The 15,867-nt window shown below is 35.8% G+C and overlaps 1 protein-coding gene across 14 annotated transcripts in view; it reads left to right on the forward strand.

Moving 5' to 3' along the window:
• The window catches only part of TBC1D32 (TBC1 domain family member 32), a 71,900-nt gene extending 66,911 nt beyond the window's left edge, over positions 1 to 4,989 (forward strand). For 6 of the 14 annotated variants that reach the window (XM_053939013.1, XM_053939016.1, XM_053939014.1 and 3 more), the window contains exons 33-35: positions 1,769 to 1,829; positions 3,239 to 3,426; positions 4,142 to 4,989. In XM_053939013.1, the coding sequence (XP_053794988.1) occupies positions 1,769 to 1,829; positions 3,239 to 3,426; positions 4,142 to 4,261 (369 nt within the window). In that variant the 3' untranslated portion in view covers positions 4,262 to 4,989. Of the gene's footprint in view, positions 1 to 1,640; positions 1,830 to 3,238; positions 3,427 to 4,141 lie in introns of those variants that run through there. The other 8 variants (XR_008430156.1, XR_008430158.1, XM_053939023.1 and 5 more) reach the window with 7 other exon arrangements.
• The last annotated feature ends 10,878 nt before the right edge of the window (positions 4,990 to 15,867 follow it).

Consider the following 15,867-nt stretch of genomic DNA (forward strand, 5'->3'; position numbering starts at 1 on the left):
TGACTGACTCATAGAATAATACCAGTGTATGGGAGCTGATGACCTTTTATAACATGTTCATGCAGAAAAATTGATAAAAATAATACATACTAAATCCTCAAATTTAGCATTTAAACAAAATACTTTATTCCCTGGAATAATTATCTAAATTTTCCATAGGAGAGAAATGGGTAATGTACCGTAGTTATATACTAGGAAGCAGTTTCTGTGATATTAGAGAAAAATTAATTTTATATGAGCTACTATAAATATTACAAACAGGTAACACACTATTCTTTCATATTAAAGAGGTGTTACAACAGAAGAATAATTATCTATAACACCAGCTTTCATTCTGCCTACTTACAACAATTGTTTGGTAGAATGGACAGCTATGGATGAAAAGCATTGTTTGTAAAGATTGCAATCATGGTGAAGGGTAAAGAGCTCCATGCAGTGAGTTAGATTGTCCGTGCAAAGGACACCTTGCCAGAGTGAGAAAGTGTATTGCTGTGCCAAGGCAAGAAAAATACCTTTCATTTTATGCCTTCAAAATCCATTTTTCCTGCAAGATTTGCAGCTGAAAAGACTCTTTAATGGGGGCAGGTGCCAGTGTGGTACAAACATTGCTCAAAGTAGTCAGGTTGGGTTTGGTTTTTGAGGAGAGAAGAGTAGCAGATGAAGGAATTTATCTCAGCATAGGAATGAGGTGCTTGTAATAAGGTTCCTGTTTTAGGATGAAGAAAATACATGGGGACAGTCACTCCTTCAGCTATTTTTGTGCAAGTTACACTATTTTCTTTTTTTAATTGTGTGCACTCAGTAATAGACTAACTATTGTTGTAATGCTAATAATGATTGTTTTCATTTATTTAATGAGTTACTGAAATGCCATTTGTGGGTGCCACTGTATCTTCTGCTTGATTTTGCAGTACTACTGCAGTATTTACAACAAACTCTGAACTGTGGAAACAGTTCTGATGTATTTAGGAGATTGTGTGCCTCAGTAAATACCTCAAAACAGATTTACTGCCAGACTATGGTTATTGTCATCTAATTGGAATCGTGGTAATTCTGCTGCATATTTTTAAACACTTTAAAGAATGATTAGCAGAAGATTTGTGGTCTAGAACCAAATTAAATGTACATTATACCTCTTAATACACTGTAATTTAGAACAGGGCAAAGGAGTCACTGTGTTCATACTCTCTTCATTAAATGAAAATGTGTTTTAGAGAAGGACCTAACATTCATTTATAATGCAGATAACTACTTTAATTGAAAGGAAAACCCACATTGAACATGTCTTCATCACTGTCATTACCCTTTAGGCCACATTTAAAACAAAATCTTGAAAAAAATCACTTTTGCTTTCATTGGACTTCAAGTCTCAACCTTAGGAGGTGCCAGAATCCACTCTTACAAGTGTGGATCGCATGGATACAGGGTATTATGTTTAGTCAAACTCACTAGGAGTCTATTCAGAGGCTGTGCATTAAAAATTGTGAATCTTGGCTTCTTTTGTACTTTAGCCCTTTCATTTTCATAGCCGGGGAATGTTATAGGGAAAAGGTTCTGTAGTGTACAAAAGAGATAAAGCTGATCCATTATGACTGAATGTATATAATTATTTAATTATATGTAATTTCATTCTCATCTAGATCTGTCTGCAATGGATAACTCAGTGTTTCTGGAATTACATGGACTGGAGTGAGATCTGTCACTACATTGCTATATGTATTTTCCTTGGTCCTGATTATCAAATATATATGTGTATTTCTCTGTTCAGACACCTACAGCAAGACATCCTGAAGCACACAGAAGCCCGAGATCTTCAGGTTTTTCTGAAAGTAAGTGTTTCTTAATTTTTCAACTGCTGAGGAGAAGCAAAACTCTGAATACTGAGGATATATATTTAATATATATTAATATATATATATTTATATATATATATATATATATTTAATCTGAAACTCTTACTGAGTTTCACTTAGTAATTTTACACAAGTGAAATAATACTTGTGAAATAAAACAATTTTTTTATTTGTTCCCTGGCAGGAAATTGTGTATAGTATTTTCCAGAAAATAGCTTTCCTGCATTTTTTACTGAGCATTTTCCTTCATGAGCAAAGAAAATAGTCACATGAAGTCAGGAGAGCATTTGATTCAGTTCTCTGTATGTGAGCTCAATCTCATTGAACAAGGTGCTCTCCAGAAAAGTGGGTTTGCACAGTCGTCACTTGCTGAAGCTTGTAGAGATGTGGCACGAAGCTGATTAAACTGGTAGTTTGAAGAAATGCCAATTACTGTATAACCAGCCTCACAATTTTATATTCTTTCCCAATTATAAATTACGTTTGGGGCTGGGGCTTTTTGCAGGGTAGTGCATAGCTGTAGCTGCAGTCATAAATTGATACAGTATCTTACTCTTCTTCACAGGGACATTTTTGTCTTTTTTGCTACTTTTTTTTTCACCTGTCAAAATTTTTTTGAGAACTAGCTATCTGCCTCTCAGTCTGTCCTAAGAATAATAATTTTCTGACTGGTTTGCATCCAACTTACTTATGCTTAAATATGCTCAGCCCAATCAGCTTCCTTGAAAATGTTTGGTACACAGTTTTGTTTTGTTTTCCCTGGTTTTGGACAACGTGTCTTAAAAGGTGTATCTTGATGGCATTGTTGGATAGAATATGTAATACATAGAAGAAAGAATTTGTACATTGCCACATGCAGTATAATCAGACTAAAGGTTTGGCATCATACTGTTAAATTAATGAGAAAAGAATGTAAATTAATGCAGTACTGGAATATAGGCAATTTATTGAGTGACCACTACAGAAAAAAAAGGAGCGTACTTAACTTGTACTCCTGCTATTGATAAGCCTTAATGAATTGAAACTAAAAAAAAAATTGAACTGTAGAATGGTTTGGATTCAAAGGAACCTTAAACATCATCTAGTTCCAATCCATCTTCCACTATACCACTGAACCTGGCCTTGTACACTTCCAGAGTGTTCCACAACTTCTTTTCAGTGACTCACCATCCTCACAGTAAAGTTCTTCCTCATACCTAATCTAAACCTACCCTCTTTTGAAGCTGTTCCCCCTTCTCCTGTCACTACATGCCATTTAGTTCCAGATATATATCTGTGTGTGTGTATATATATATAATTTTATATTCCACTGTAGTCAGCTTTCTCACAGTGCATGAGGAGCAACTTGGAAGGTAAAATCTTACTTTTCCTTTGCTTCTGTGTAGAGAAGAAGAAATATAAAGACTATTTTGAATTCCTGTTCAGATGCCAAAGCGCACTTTTCCAAGCCTGCGTAGACGTTCTCAGGAGAATTCTACTTAGCAGAGATTCACAGTTAATACACCAGAGGTGCAGCTTATGTCCACAGAGACTGGCTCCAGAGAGTTTTTTGCAGCACATGCTGCCAGCAGTGGTAATACTGATTAGTAGATGATGAGTACACAACAGTAACAACCCTTTTTACACTAAACCATTCTTCAGGATCCTGTGTTCTGTTGGGCATCCCCCTTATCCCTCCAATATAGTAGCCATGAGAAGGAACATTATCTGTTTGTTTTCTGAAGGCACTTTCTTTTACTCTGTGTTTTGGAATTCGTAAGAATTATTCACTTTTAGTGGTGCAGAACAGTTTATTCTGGTTTTATTTAAGCACTTTATGAAGATCTTCTTTTATCATTGATTTAAAAAATACACATCTCCTGTTTTTTCTTTAGAATCTAGCTGGATATAAAAGCCATACTTATAAACTTGTGCCATGTGCTGGTGTAAAAATCTTCTTTCAAAAGAATATTTTAGTACCTGGTTTTCCCTTCTTAAAGCTTACTTTGTTTACCTCAAAAATCTTCAATAAAATATTTTCCAAAAATGAGGTAAACAACATCTGAGTGAAATGAAAGTCTCTGATACCAAGTGTGTAATTAGAAAAAAAAAAAAAAACTAACTGGAAGCAGATATTGCCAAATCTGTATTTCTAAATAAAACACAATAAAATCTATTTTAAACAGCCAGACTCTGACTATCAGAACAAAATGATTCCAAGCTTCTTTAGAAACTTGGAATTCATTAAATTGGAGTTGTACATTTTTTTTTCCCTAGCTAATAAATGCTTTCTCTGTGTATCTGTGCAGGAGGAAGCACTGCATGGATTTCGAGTGAGTGATTATTTAGACTACATGGAGAGCTTGGAGGAGATCTACAGACCAATGCTGCTGAAAGACATGAGGACCATAAAAGCACAGAACACATAGCTGAAGCAAACAAGCACTTTATTTTACAGTTTTGATTACATCCTTTAAAAGGATGCTGATTGATTGATACCTCAGTCTCACCTAAAATCAGCCAGGCTATTGAAATGTACATACTGTAAAATAAATAAGTGCTTTCAGAATATAGTTTTTCAATAAGACATAACCTACTTTTGATAACGAGATTTTCCCAGACAGGTTATGTGCACAGCCTCATTTTCAGTTAGCAGAAGGCAGCTTCAGAAGCCACCTATAGGATGCGGAAGTTTCTTCCTTCTAAAGCCTTGAACCTGTTCTCAACTCATTGTCTCTTTGTCATCTCCTTGTAGCACCATCCTAAGCCTTTTTTTGCTTGGGTCTGACAAAGGGATTTTTTTTTTTAATATTTAGAAACAACTGCTATTGTGTATTCATGTACACGAAAAGCCAACAAATGGAAACCAAATTCTTTGTTCTAATTTTGTGGATTATGTTGAGAAAATGGGATGTTTGAATACATGCAATGAAAAAAGACTTGATATTCCTGTCTTTAAAAAAAAAACAACAAATAAATAGTTTTATGTAATAAAGCATTATTAACCTTCATTGTGAATGAAATTAGAATCTTTAAAATTATTATTTGGCTAAAGAAGAAGGGAAAATACTGTGTTTTGTCAACACATGCAATAACATTTTCTTTACAGACTGTCCAGAATCTCAAAATATTATGATAATAAATCAATGATACAGTGTTTTGGAAGTCCAGTGGAAACCATGAATGTTGAATTCCGATTTATCCAATATTGTCATCATATTACTGGGAGACAAACTAAACATTACTGCATAGTTCCTGAAAAACAACTTTGCTAGATAAAATGGATATATATTTACACTAATTGAGCACATACTCAAATTCAAATTATAAAACATGTTAGAACCTGCAGTGAAACTTCTGAAATTATATGCAACCTACGAGTGAACGTTGACAAAGGTTTTGCCATTAATTTCTACTTTCCTGACTGTGCATTTCATAAGTTCAAAGTTTAGGTTTATTTCCTGTCTAGCAAAGGTATGTTTTAAATATTTTTGCACTTTTGTGAACTGTGTTAGCTCACCTACATTAATAAAAGACACTGGCAAGTATGAGGAAGGAATTATGACAAGAACTGATAGAACCAAGTGTTTGCCTGACACTGAGGCCAGTGAATGTTATGACTCGCAAGATATCTATTCTTTTAGCCTTAATAGCAGTTTCTCTTTTCTTAAATAACCTTATTTAGGCATATATCTCAAACTAAGAAACAACAAATAACAAACATCCAAGTGGTGAATAACACTCAAACACTAATGTAAACATATTTCTAGACAGACCCCGAGTTATTAAATATCCATGATGAAGTAAGTCATCAGTTCCTTTAGCAGCAGCAGAAATATTTCAGGAAAATAGCCTCTGTGATAGGCATATGAGTAACCCAGGGACTCTTGCCATATAAATAGCTGTCATTCCTTGTCACCCAGCAAAGAAGAGAAAGATACTGCAGAGCTGACCCTTAATATTAACAACTTTCATCACTATTGCATCAAATTAATCCAAAGAGATCCAGTACACAATAACCAGAAAGAAGAGTCAGATATAAACAGTAGAAAGCAAACAGCCTGACTACCAAGCAGTGCTACTGATAAAAGCAATTCTTGCATTGTTTCCAGGAATTCAATTGACTGCAGCTTTCCCATCTGCAAAACAGCTACATTTTCATACAGTCTGTATATGCTGAGATGATTAATTAGAGAACCATAAAATAGTTAGTGCACAAAAATCTTATGTAAATGCTAAATCTTAATGTCTGGTAATAACTTAAAATTCTATTGTGCCCTATGACAGAAACAGGACATTGACACCTATTACAAGTAGACTGAAATAAAGCTTGAAGTGATGGAGAAACCAATGGCACCTTCTTTAGATCAATGATAGTCTGAAAACAAATGGCCATTTTAGCAACAGATACCTGAAGACATGCTCACATGCTATATTACCTCCAGTCTTATCCAGCTTTGCTGGTTTATATATAAATTTCTCCATTCAGCTCCCTATTTTCTTTCAGGGAGCTTTTCTACTGAGATGTAGACAGTTTCTATTTCAAAATCTAAATTAGTATTTTTCTGGTTTCCTCTTCCTCTTCCTGCTCTTTCCATCATGATTGTATTTACCTCTGTCAGGCTTTGTCTCTATGTTATTTTCAGCTGTCTCATTGTTCCCAATCCCCAGTGACAGCCCAAGCACTAAAGTATTTCCTTCCTTGTACCTAAAATGTGTAACTAAACTTGATTTAAAATAAACATAATGGTGCAAAACCCCCAAAACCAGACACTAAATAAATCCCCAACTTGGAAAAACTGAGAAGCCAGTTGTAGGGAGACATGACCCACCCAAATATACTGTCAGCAGTCCTGACCCAGGCTCCTACTGGAGGAAATGGAGCTCTGCTGCCTCTGCCTGTCATATTCCCCTGACCATCAGCTGGGATGCCATGCTGGATAGAAACATCTGTGTTGTTTCTAAAAGATACAGAGTTTCCAAACCACCTCCTTTAGTCTCTGCAGCATGAGTTTTGGGATAAAAAAACAGTAAAATCCAAAAATACTTTTCACCTCTTCATGTCTGCCCAGTTGTCTTTTGCCAATTTTTTTTTTTTATGACAGTTCTGCAGGTACAAAGTTTCTCCTTTACTATATAGTGTTCATGCAACAAGAGAAATACTGACAGTGAAAGCAACTAGAAACTTTAAAACAAAATATTTTAGATGTGGTAGGGGGGAAAATAGATCAATGGTAAATAGTTGCACTCAAAATTCTGGGTTTGACTGTTTTAATATGTCCAGCTCAATCGCTAGGAGAACAGATAAAAAGTCTCAGTTCTTCTAAGCCATTTTGTGTTGTCTTAAAGTACTTTTTAGCTAAACCACAGCAATAGTCCATAGATTCAAGAATAGGTGGCAATTTCAGCATACATATTCCCTTTCAAATTATAATGTCTACCTATATATCACATTGGACTAGAACGGAAAATAAAATTTTACCTAGTTTGAGCAGATAAAAATTAAAAACTTGTTTGAAATGTAACAGTGTATTTGTGCCAGGAGAAGTAACTATCATTTATTTCCCATGAGGAAGTCATTTGGAAAGCTGCAGTGTTTGTACTGTTTCTGCAAAACTATGGGCTATATTTATGACACTACTGGCATGTTGTTTATTAAGTGATCATACATAAGTAGACAGAGATATGACTCTTCTGAGCTAGATTACTCAAGGTAGTTTCAAGTAATTTAAAATGGCATTTCCATTTACACAGATCCTGTCCTTTTAATTTTTATTCAACATCTAAGCTAAAGGAGAACAATTCTTTACATTTCAGATTGTGAATAAGGTACCAGTTTTATTACTTCACCTAGCAAGAACTGATTCAAAAAGTTTTGTATACTCAGCAGTGTATAGGGAAAAAACATATTCCCTGTTCCTCTGATACCAAAACACGAGTAAATGAAAAAATCCCCACAGCTCCAGAGCATAATGTTGTTTGATTCTGTTTCATCACAAAAAACAAAAGGCCTTAAAGCATAACATACAGAGCAATGGTGCATAGGGAAGTTTCAACATGGGTTGAAAAATTAGTTTAGATGGTGTTAAATCAGGAGCTGATACCTGGCTAATATTTCATATGGTCAGTTTCCTGTTCAGAAATAGAACAAGACAAGGAGAATACATGAAATTCACTTAAAATTATGAATGAGGAAAGAAAGCTTTTTTGGATTAGGTTTTTGAGGAAACAAATACCACAGGAATAAAAACTCCAAGTGAAATTAACCATTTAAAAGAAATTAGTGTTTACTCTCTCAGAAGATTTCATCTGCTCTTGGTATTTTCTCTGCTCTAACTCAAAGCCTGTCATGGAATCAGATTCATCCATGTTGTGGGAATTAACTCCTTTAAAATTTGACTCAGCTTTTAAAATGCTGCTTTAGTTTTAATACAAACATTCACAAGCACAACAATCTAATTAAACTTCGTCTCCTCAAAACTTTTGATGGCTTAGATACGATAAATTTTTTTTTGAGTTATCCAGGCTATCTATTGCCACACAGTTTTCATTTAGGAGGCATATTTACAAGTTGTTTTTTTTCAGATCAACCTTTTCTTGATTTGTAAAACCCACTGTTGTGAACAATGCCATAATGTGTATACTGTCACAATTTCTGCAATGGATTTTCTAGGCAAAGATTTCTTCTCCAAAAAAACTTATTCCCCAAGCTGATCCAGGATAGTGTTTGGTTATACTGTCCTTTTTACTCTAGCTCTAAATCAACAGATAAAAGCCTCCTGCTAGAAAATAGGAAACCAAAGTTTGGAACAAATACAATTTTGGCAAGGAATTCCTTCTGAGGGAAACTATAGACCCATGAAGCCAGTTAGACCATCTGTCTAAATCACTTTGGAGTCATTCAGATATTTGTAGGAAATTAATTTTGTACAGAATCTGGAAGTGAGAGGAAACCATGGTCTCTATATATCCCAACCCTTTCAGACTCCCATAAAAATTAAATTTGATGAATTTTCAGCCAAGTCACTTGGAGCCATGCAACTTTGTCCGTTAGAGAAACTAATTTTATATCCTGAATAATTGCCTTGACCTTCAACATGCAGTAGACTTGAAGCTTCCAAAACATCCTGAACTCAAGGAGAGGGAGAATTATCAGTGTAGTGTTTAACAACCATTGTTCTGTTTTTAGCCTGCAACACTGCTGCATCTACCACTCTGGCTATTCTTGGTGCCAGCTGTTTCACACAGCTATGGACAACACCATGCAACTAACTAACATGCTATGCTGAGGAAAACACTGATATCTTCCACCCTGAATCAGCTAGTTCATCCTCTCTGGTGAATAGTAATGGGACAGTTTGCTTCAACAGAATTTTGACAACAGATTTCATCAAATATTTTCCAAAAGTACAGTGATTATTTTCAGAGTGGCAAATCTTTTAAATGTCTCTCATATAAAAAATAGTCCACCTCTCCTTCAGCACTGCCCCGCAAAATTACAAGGAACTATTTAAAACATAATACTCATTACAAAAAAATGGTAATACAGAACTCCTGGGACATGCTGTTTCAGGCAGCTAAAAAATCTTAACAAGCTGCTACCTTCTGTAATTCCTGCCTCAGCGGTAAATACTGCTTACACCACTCTGATTCCTATCAGATCCTTCCACGAGCTGCTTTATATAATTAAAACAGCAGAAGGGCATAATCTTATTTTGTAAGGGTTGTTTTCTAGATGCTCAGGTGGGTGTGGAAGCCCCATCAGAGTTGCAAGGTGAACATGTAACATGAGTAATAGTGTGCACAAGGAAAAATGTCTCCTCCACTTGTGTCACAAGCACTTAAACTATCATTCGTTACAGTAGAGAAGATGAAAGTGTCAAAATCCCAAAGTAAGAATAGTTTGTTTCCCCCAACATGAACTGATCTCTACTGTAAATTTCAGCCACTGAAGAAGTTTGAAAGATTTACAGAAATACACTAACATTCTTTATGGTACATCATGGTCTGGATTGTGAGCAGCCAGTTTGACTTGACTTTGAAGAGCAGAGAAGGTAAATGTCAGAACTGGTCTTCCAAATGACCCTTTCAGAAGATAAAAATGGGCCAGAAACTTGAAAAAAAAACCCAAATATAGTTTCTGATTCTAACTAAGTGTCCTGGTTTAGGGCAAATTTAGGGAGGAAATGTCCAAAGGGGTCCCTCTAGAAAGCAAATTCAAGCAGTCCCTCCCCCCACCCGGTTTGGGAGACAAAAATCTTCTTAGAGAAAACTGGACAAAAACCTGTTTATTTAACAAGCAAAGTATTCACAAAACATGGAAAGAACAATAACATTAAACAATGGAACCTCTCTGGGTGTTCTCTGGTGTTCTTCTGGGTTTTCAGTCCAGAGCAAGTTTGAACAATTCCAAGAACAAGAAAAACCACAGTCCGGGGAACTTCACTGCCTCAGCTAGCTAAACAAAAACTAACTAAAAAGCAAAGGAGAGCTTTCTCCTGCTGTCCAAACATGCTGCAGACAGCACAGTCTGTGAGAAGGAAAGCTGAAGCTCTTATGTTTTTGAAAACAACCACCTCAGACATTCCACTGCTTCTCCTTCTCCCACTCTTCACTCTCAGATCTAGTTTTAAAGGTGCAAAAACTAATTTCTGGGCTAAACAGACAAATAGGGATACAATTCAGCATCATAAATTCAATCCAGGACACTAAGAAAACAAGCTCAGCACCTACAACAAAACAAAAGTTTTCCTTCAGGAATAACCCTGGTAAGACCCACAGCAGATTTTCTTTGGCACATAGCTTTTATGTCAGCTTGATGATTGAACTGTCCTTTTCTTCCACTATATACCACAGCTTCCAGTGTCTATCCCTAATGTCCTTGTATACCCATGTCACCTGCAGCTTTTTAAAAAACAACAGTGAAGTTACACAACAATTGCAAAAGTAGAAGATAACAAACTCATCTTAGAGGTACTTTGGGGCACAAACTGCAAAGGGGTACTTCAACGATTACTTGCACATTCCAGATTGATGACAATACAGTCAACTCAGATTGATTTTGTACTCTCACAATGTAGTTTTGGATCAAGCAATTTTGTTTTTCAGCCTCTTTCAGTCTTTTCTCCAGTCTCTCTGACATTAACCACAGCCTCTTCACACAAGGGTTTGTTCAACTTCCTACTCTTTAAAATTTGTCACAGGTCCTAACAGAAATCTGTCTGAAATCTGTCATAAATTGAATACTCTGAGTGTTACTTAAAAGTATGAGCAGTATGGAGAACTCCCCATATATGTCTTCAAATGCCTTTTGCCAGGAAAGGGTTGTGCTTAGCTCCTCATTCCAAATCCCTCCTCATGGGCAATGGCATGCAAATCAAGTTCTCCATGCTGCAGATCCAGAGCTGTAGAACATGGAGAAGAATGTTTGGTCCCTCTCCATCTTACCTCATGCAAGATCTTCAGGAGCGAGCCTTCTCTTTTGTATTTGTACCAGCAGTTTCTATTGTAATTTCAAAAAATTTCAGGTCATAGGACAGAATGTATGAAGAATTATTTGAAATACAGTAGCAATTTCATGGTTTGTGTTGATGAGAAAAACATCATTCACAAAAAGAAAGAATGTGCTGCTCACAAAGACCAAGGGACATAACTGCACATTATCACTGTAGCAAAACATTTAACTTTACTTCATTAGCCATGTAGTAAAGGCCAATGTTGACACATTTTCGTTTTATTTAATCCCAATGACAATTTCACTAAGATTATATTATTTGCAAATTCTACCTCAAAAGTTTCATCTGTGAATAGAAAAAGCAATGCTAACATTTACTAAATCTTTTTCACAAAAAAGGTAAATTAAGGAATTTAGGCTAGATGTGAAGGGTAAGTTAATATGTAGCTTTAGACATATTTAACCTGTTAGAAGAAATTAAAGCTTTGTGTGTTCTCTTGCAAATATAATTTTAGTGTCATAAGCTCAGTGCACAAAGCAAAGCACTCAGTTTAAAACTATAGCTTGGAAAAGTACATGCTTTCCTCTGTTGGCTTGAAACTAACATTATATTACTATACATCATTACCTGTACAAAGAACAGTATTGGGAATTTTTTTAGAAATATCTTACTTTTATTAACTCCAGAGCAACTGACCTAATAAGATCTGATAGAGCTGAATTTTAGGTAAAGTTTCTAACTGGGTATCAATATGTAGAGTGAGAGCTCATCAATTTCAGCAGAACTTTGAGCAAACATACTTTGATCATTTGTGAGGTGACTGTGCAGTTTCATAGATTGCAATTATTATCAGTTAAAAGTTAGATTCTTTCACAAAGTAATCAGCCAACAAAGATTAGCTCATTATGCAAATACAGGCAGTGAACACTGTGTGCACAGTGGTGTAGCAAAGATGCACTGGCAGCAAGCTACTTAAGGCTCAGAGACAAACCAAAGCTTAAAACAGTAAATGTAATAATAAAAAACAATTAGAAGGAGCATAAAGATTAGGTCTGAGACTAAGAAATTAGAAAAGAAATAACTATCAAATTAGTATGCCAGCATGGAGCTGGAAAGCAAGGCCCTTCATAAAATAATCAGAGCACAACAGAGACCATCTGAATTTAAAATTGCAGTTTCAATGGATATGAAAGCATCATCTGCCTGCAACAACAATCAGCCCCTAGGGGTACATGAGCTCTTACCCTACTGTAGAATGGTGTTTTCTGTGCAATGGCTTGCTATGTTTGCACAACCATAAATTTTTGACAGAGCCCTTCTTTTTAGAAGTACCAGTGTATTGACCTGAGGCAGCTGTTTTGAAATATCTTACAGTGAAAGTTCTCTATAAACACATGGCCAATATTTAGAAAACCTTCTTTGCCTTACCCAAGATCAAGCTCTTCCTACCCTCCCAGTCTGGCTGTTCTGGAAGTGGTGACAACTATACCAAGAGCAAATTTTCAGGCAAGAGTGATCAACTTTGAACTAGCATATCCCATTTGAACTTCCCATATCCACGTCAGCCTAGCCAGTTCAAATCTCACCAAAAAACTGCAAACTCTGAACACCTTCTTATAAAATGGAAGTGCTCAAATAATTCCAGGTTTTTCAATCAGAAAAAATAAATCTACTGGAAGTCACAACTCTACACATTTGCTTAGATACAGTTATTCCAATAGCACTACAAGAGATAGTAATTCTTGGAAACTAGCTCAAGCAAACATACTTGTTTCAAAGTTTTGGGCACCACTCAACACCTGGCATCCAATTCCTTGTGTAGGTATTCAGATTGACATATACACTCAAATCCTTCTGAAGGTATTGTTCATATCTTCAGAAGGATCAAAGCCTTTAAAAATGGTGTTTGGATGTTTCACAGCCAACCATGGGTGTGTAACATAAGAATTTATTCGGTTTTGCTTTACAGTATTTTGGTCATTCAGTCAGTTCAAATATACATCACTGATACATTACCATTCAATATCTAACTGCAAATTGTTCACTGCTTTATAATGTGATCTTCAGGCTTTATTCATAAGCCACCAATAATTCCTATCTCAACCGCTTTTTGGAAAGCAGGAAGCAATAATGGATTTTAATTAGCCACATACAGTAGGAAAGCATTCATTCAGAAGACTGCTTTGTTTCTCACTCTCTTCAAATTGTGACTAATCCCATATAATTCTGCAAGAGCTATTCATTTCTTTGTGAAGAGAGAATGCTCTTAAAGAAAATCTGTTCAGAAATGCAGCAATGCAGCACTTCACCTGGTCTAGAGATGAAAGGTACAAAAGCTCTTAAGGAGCAAAAGCTGTTCATTGAAGAGAAGGAGTTCAGACTGGAAAAAAAAATTAACACCCCTCACTAGCAAAAATGTAGGGATTAAGCACAGGCACAGTTTGATAGAAAACACATTTCTTGCTGTATGGTAGACTGAAAGTGAAACACAAGTATTAGAACCTGATATAGAGGAGAAGTTTGCAAAAGAGGAATTGCAGAGGAATTAATAACAAAATATTTTGGTTTCTCAGATTTCCAAGTAAACACCAAAAGTTAACTGGAGAAGGAAGAACTGAAAGAAAAAATCCCAAAAATCCTCAAATCACTACAAATAAATAAAAATGGGACTAAATAGTGATCTTTTGCCGATTATCTTCTAATAAGACTTAAAGTTTCAGTTCCATACAGCTGTCAAATGCCAATAGGAGAAATGTATTTATAATTTATGATCTTGATAAAATTATGATACAGGCCATTTCCCATAACACCAAAAGAATTAGGATCCAACTACTTAAGAGTATTTTAGCTAATCTGCCTTTGATATTTTAAGATTCACTTCTGATCTAACTCTGTAGACATTTCAGCCTGTGAAACTTCAGGCAGGGAGATCACCAAACTAAAATCAAACTAAAATTTACACCTGGCTCTTCTATAATTCCTAGATCTATACCAAATAATACCTAAATCTTGGGTATAATCTCAGCCTGCCTGCCTCTGCACCAAAGAGGTCAGTAAAAGAAATTTATACCAGCTGCTAGTGCAACATGTATAACATTTTTAAAGAAACTGTAAGGATCTGTTATTTCACAACCTAAGGCCTCTGTGTTTACTAGGAACACTTTTTCAACCTCACCTCTTTTTCTGTACTGTTCGTGCACATGACAGTGATCCTTATTTGTACTGCTTCAGTTCACCTCGAGTCCACTTTGCCCATGACACCAGAGCTGCAGCAGGCTCAGAAACAGCTGTGGATTAAAGCAGTAGAGATTAATCAATTATAGGCCAGAGTTCTTCAGCATAAGCTTTATAGCTAATGACCCACCCCAAATTATATCAGCACTTAGACAAGCACTTATTTGCATAGCATTTCTCCTTGTTCTCCTTCTGCTTTATCTCCAGGAGCCAGGCAGGAGCATGCAAGGCCCAGTTTGTCCATGGCTCCATGATAACATGTGCCACTTCCAACATGGGTTCAGACCTGCTGAGTTCCCAGCACATCCTTTGAAACACAGGAGTCTTTGGGTTTTTTGATATAATGCCTTTCTGAGCCTTTGCTGAAAACTGAGTTTGTATTTTGCATTCAAACTAATATTTTAAAAATTGAAAGAGCAGCAATGCAGGTGCTCCAGCAGCCTAGTGTGGGAACCACACCAAGAACAAAGCAGTAAGAATACTTTGGCCATCCTTTCCAGGTGGCTGGATAAATTATTAGTACAGTTTCTTTATTTCTTTTTTCCTCCTCTTTTCCACAGCATATGCTAAAAATCTTATTTTCTTCCTTTTTTTTTTTTTTTTTTCTTTTGTTCCTCCCAACACCTGTTTTGTGACAGAGTGAAACAGTGGCAACTTGATAGTCTGACAGCTGGCCATTGTCAACCTCACACAATCTGGTTTCCTCTGATATTGCTAATCACATATTTTCTGCACTTTAAGAGGAAATCAAATACATTGTCTCCAATTCTTACAGCATCTTTGCTTTTCTTCCATACAGAAAACGAACAACGATTTTTGGTATTTTCCAAATTTTTGTAACACTGGAGTAAATAATGTAACTGTTTGGGTTTTGCTGCCTTTTTTTTTTTTTTTCCTTAACGATAACATTTACCTCATTCCCATCCTTTCAGATGTTACTTTCCCAGTGTACTGATGAATGGTGCCATACAATTTTCACTATTTCCACAGCATCATCAATAGCCAAGTTCAGCTTAAGGCAATTTAAGAATTCAGCTGTGGAAAATCTCATTTATTCTAACCCACTTGAAAGGATAAACCAAATCATAATGCGTGATCAACTGAACAGATAGCAGGATTTGCTACATGGCTGTATTAAGAGGACATTATTTCCAAATGTAGAGAGAAAAATATGTCTATGGCAGTGAATACAGACTGAAATTTTGAAGCCTTTCCCAAAGTCCTGTTGCATTCATATTTAATATCCAGTTTTCAAAGACATATAGCCAAAAAATTGATCAAAACATAATCAGCCAAACCTTAACCAAACACCTGGGTAGAATTTTCTTTAGTGATGATACTTGTGG

Source organism: Vidua chalybeata, chromosome 3 (genome assembly GCF_026979565.1).
Source record: "Vidua chalybeata isolate OUT-0048 chromosome 3, bVidCha1 merged haplotype, whole genome shotgun sequence".
Taxonomy (NCBI): Eukaryota; Metazoa; Chordata; class Aves; order Passeriformes; family Viduidae; genus Vidua; species Vidua chalybeata.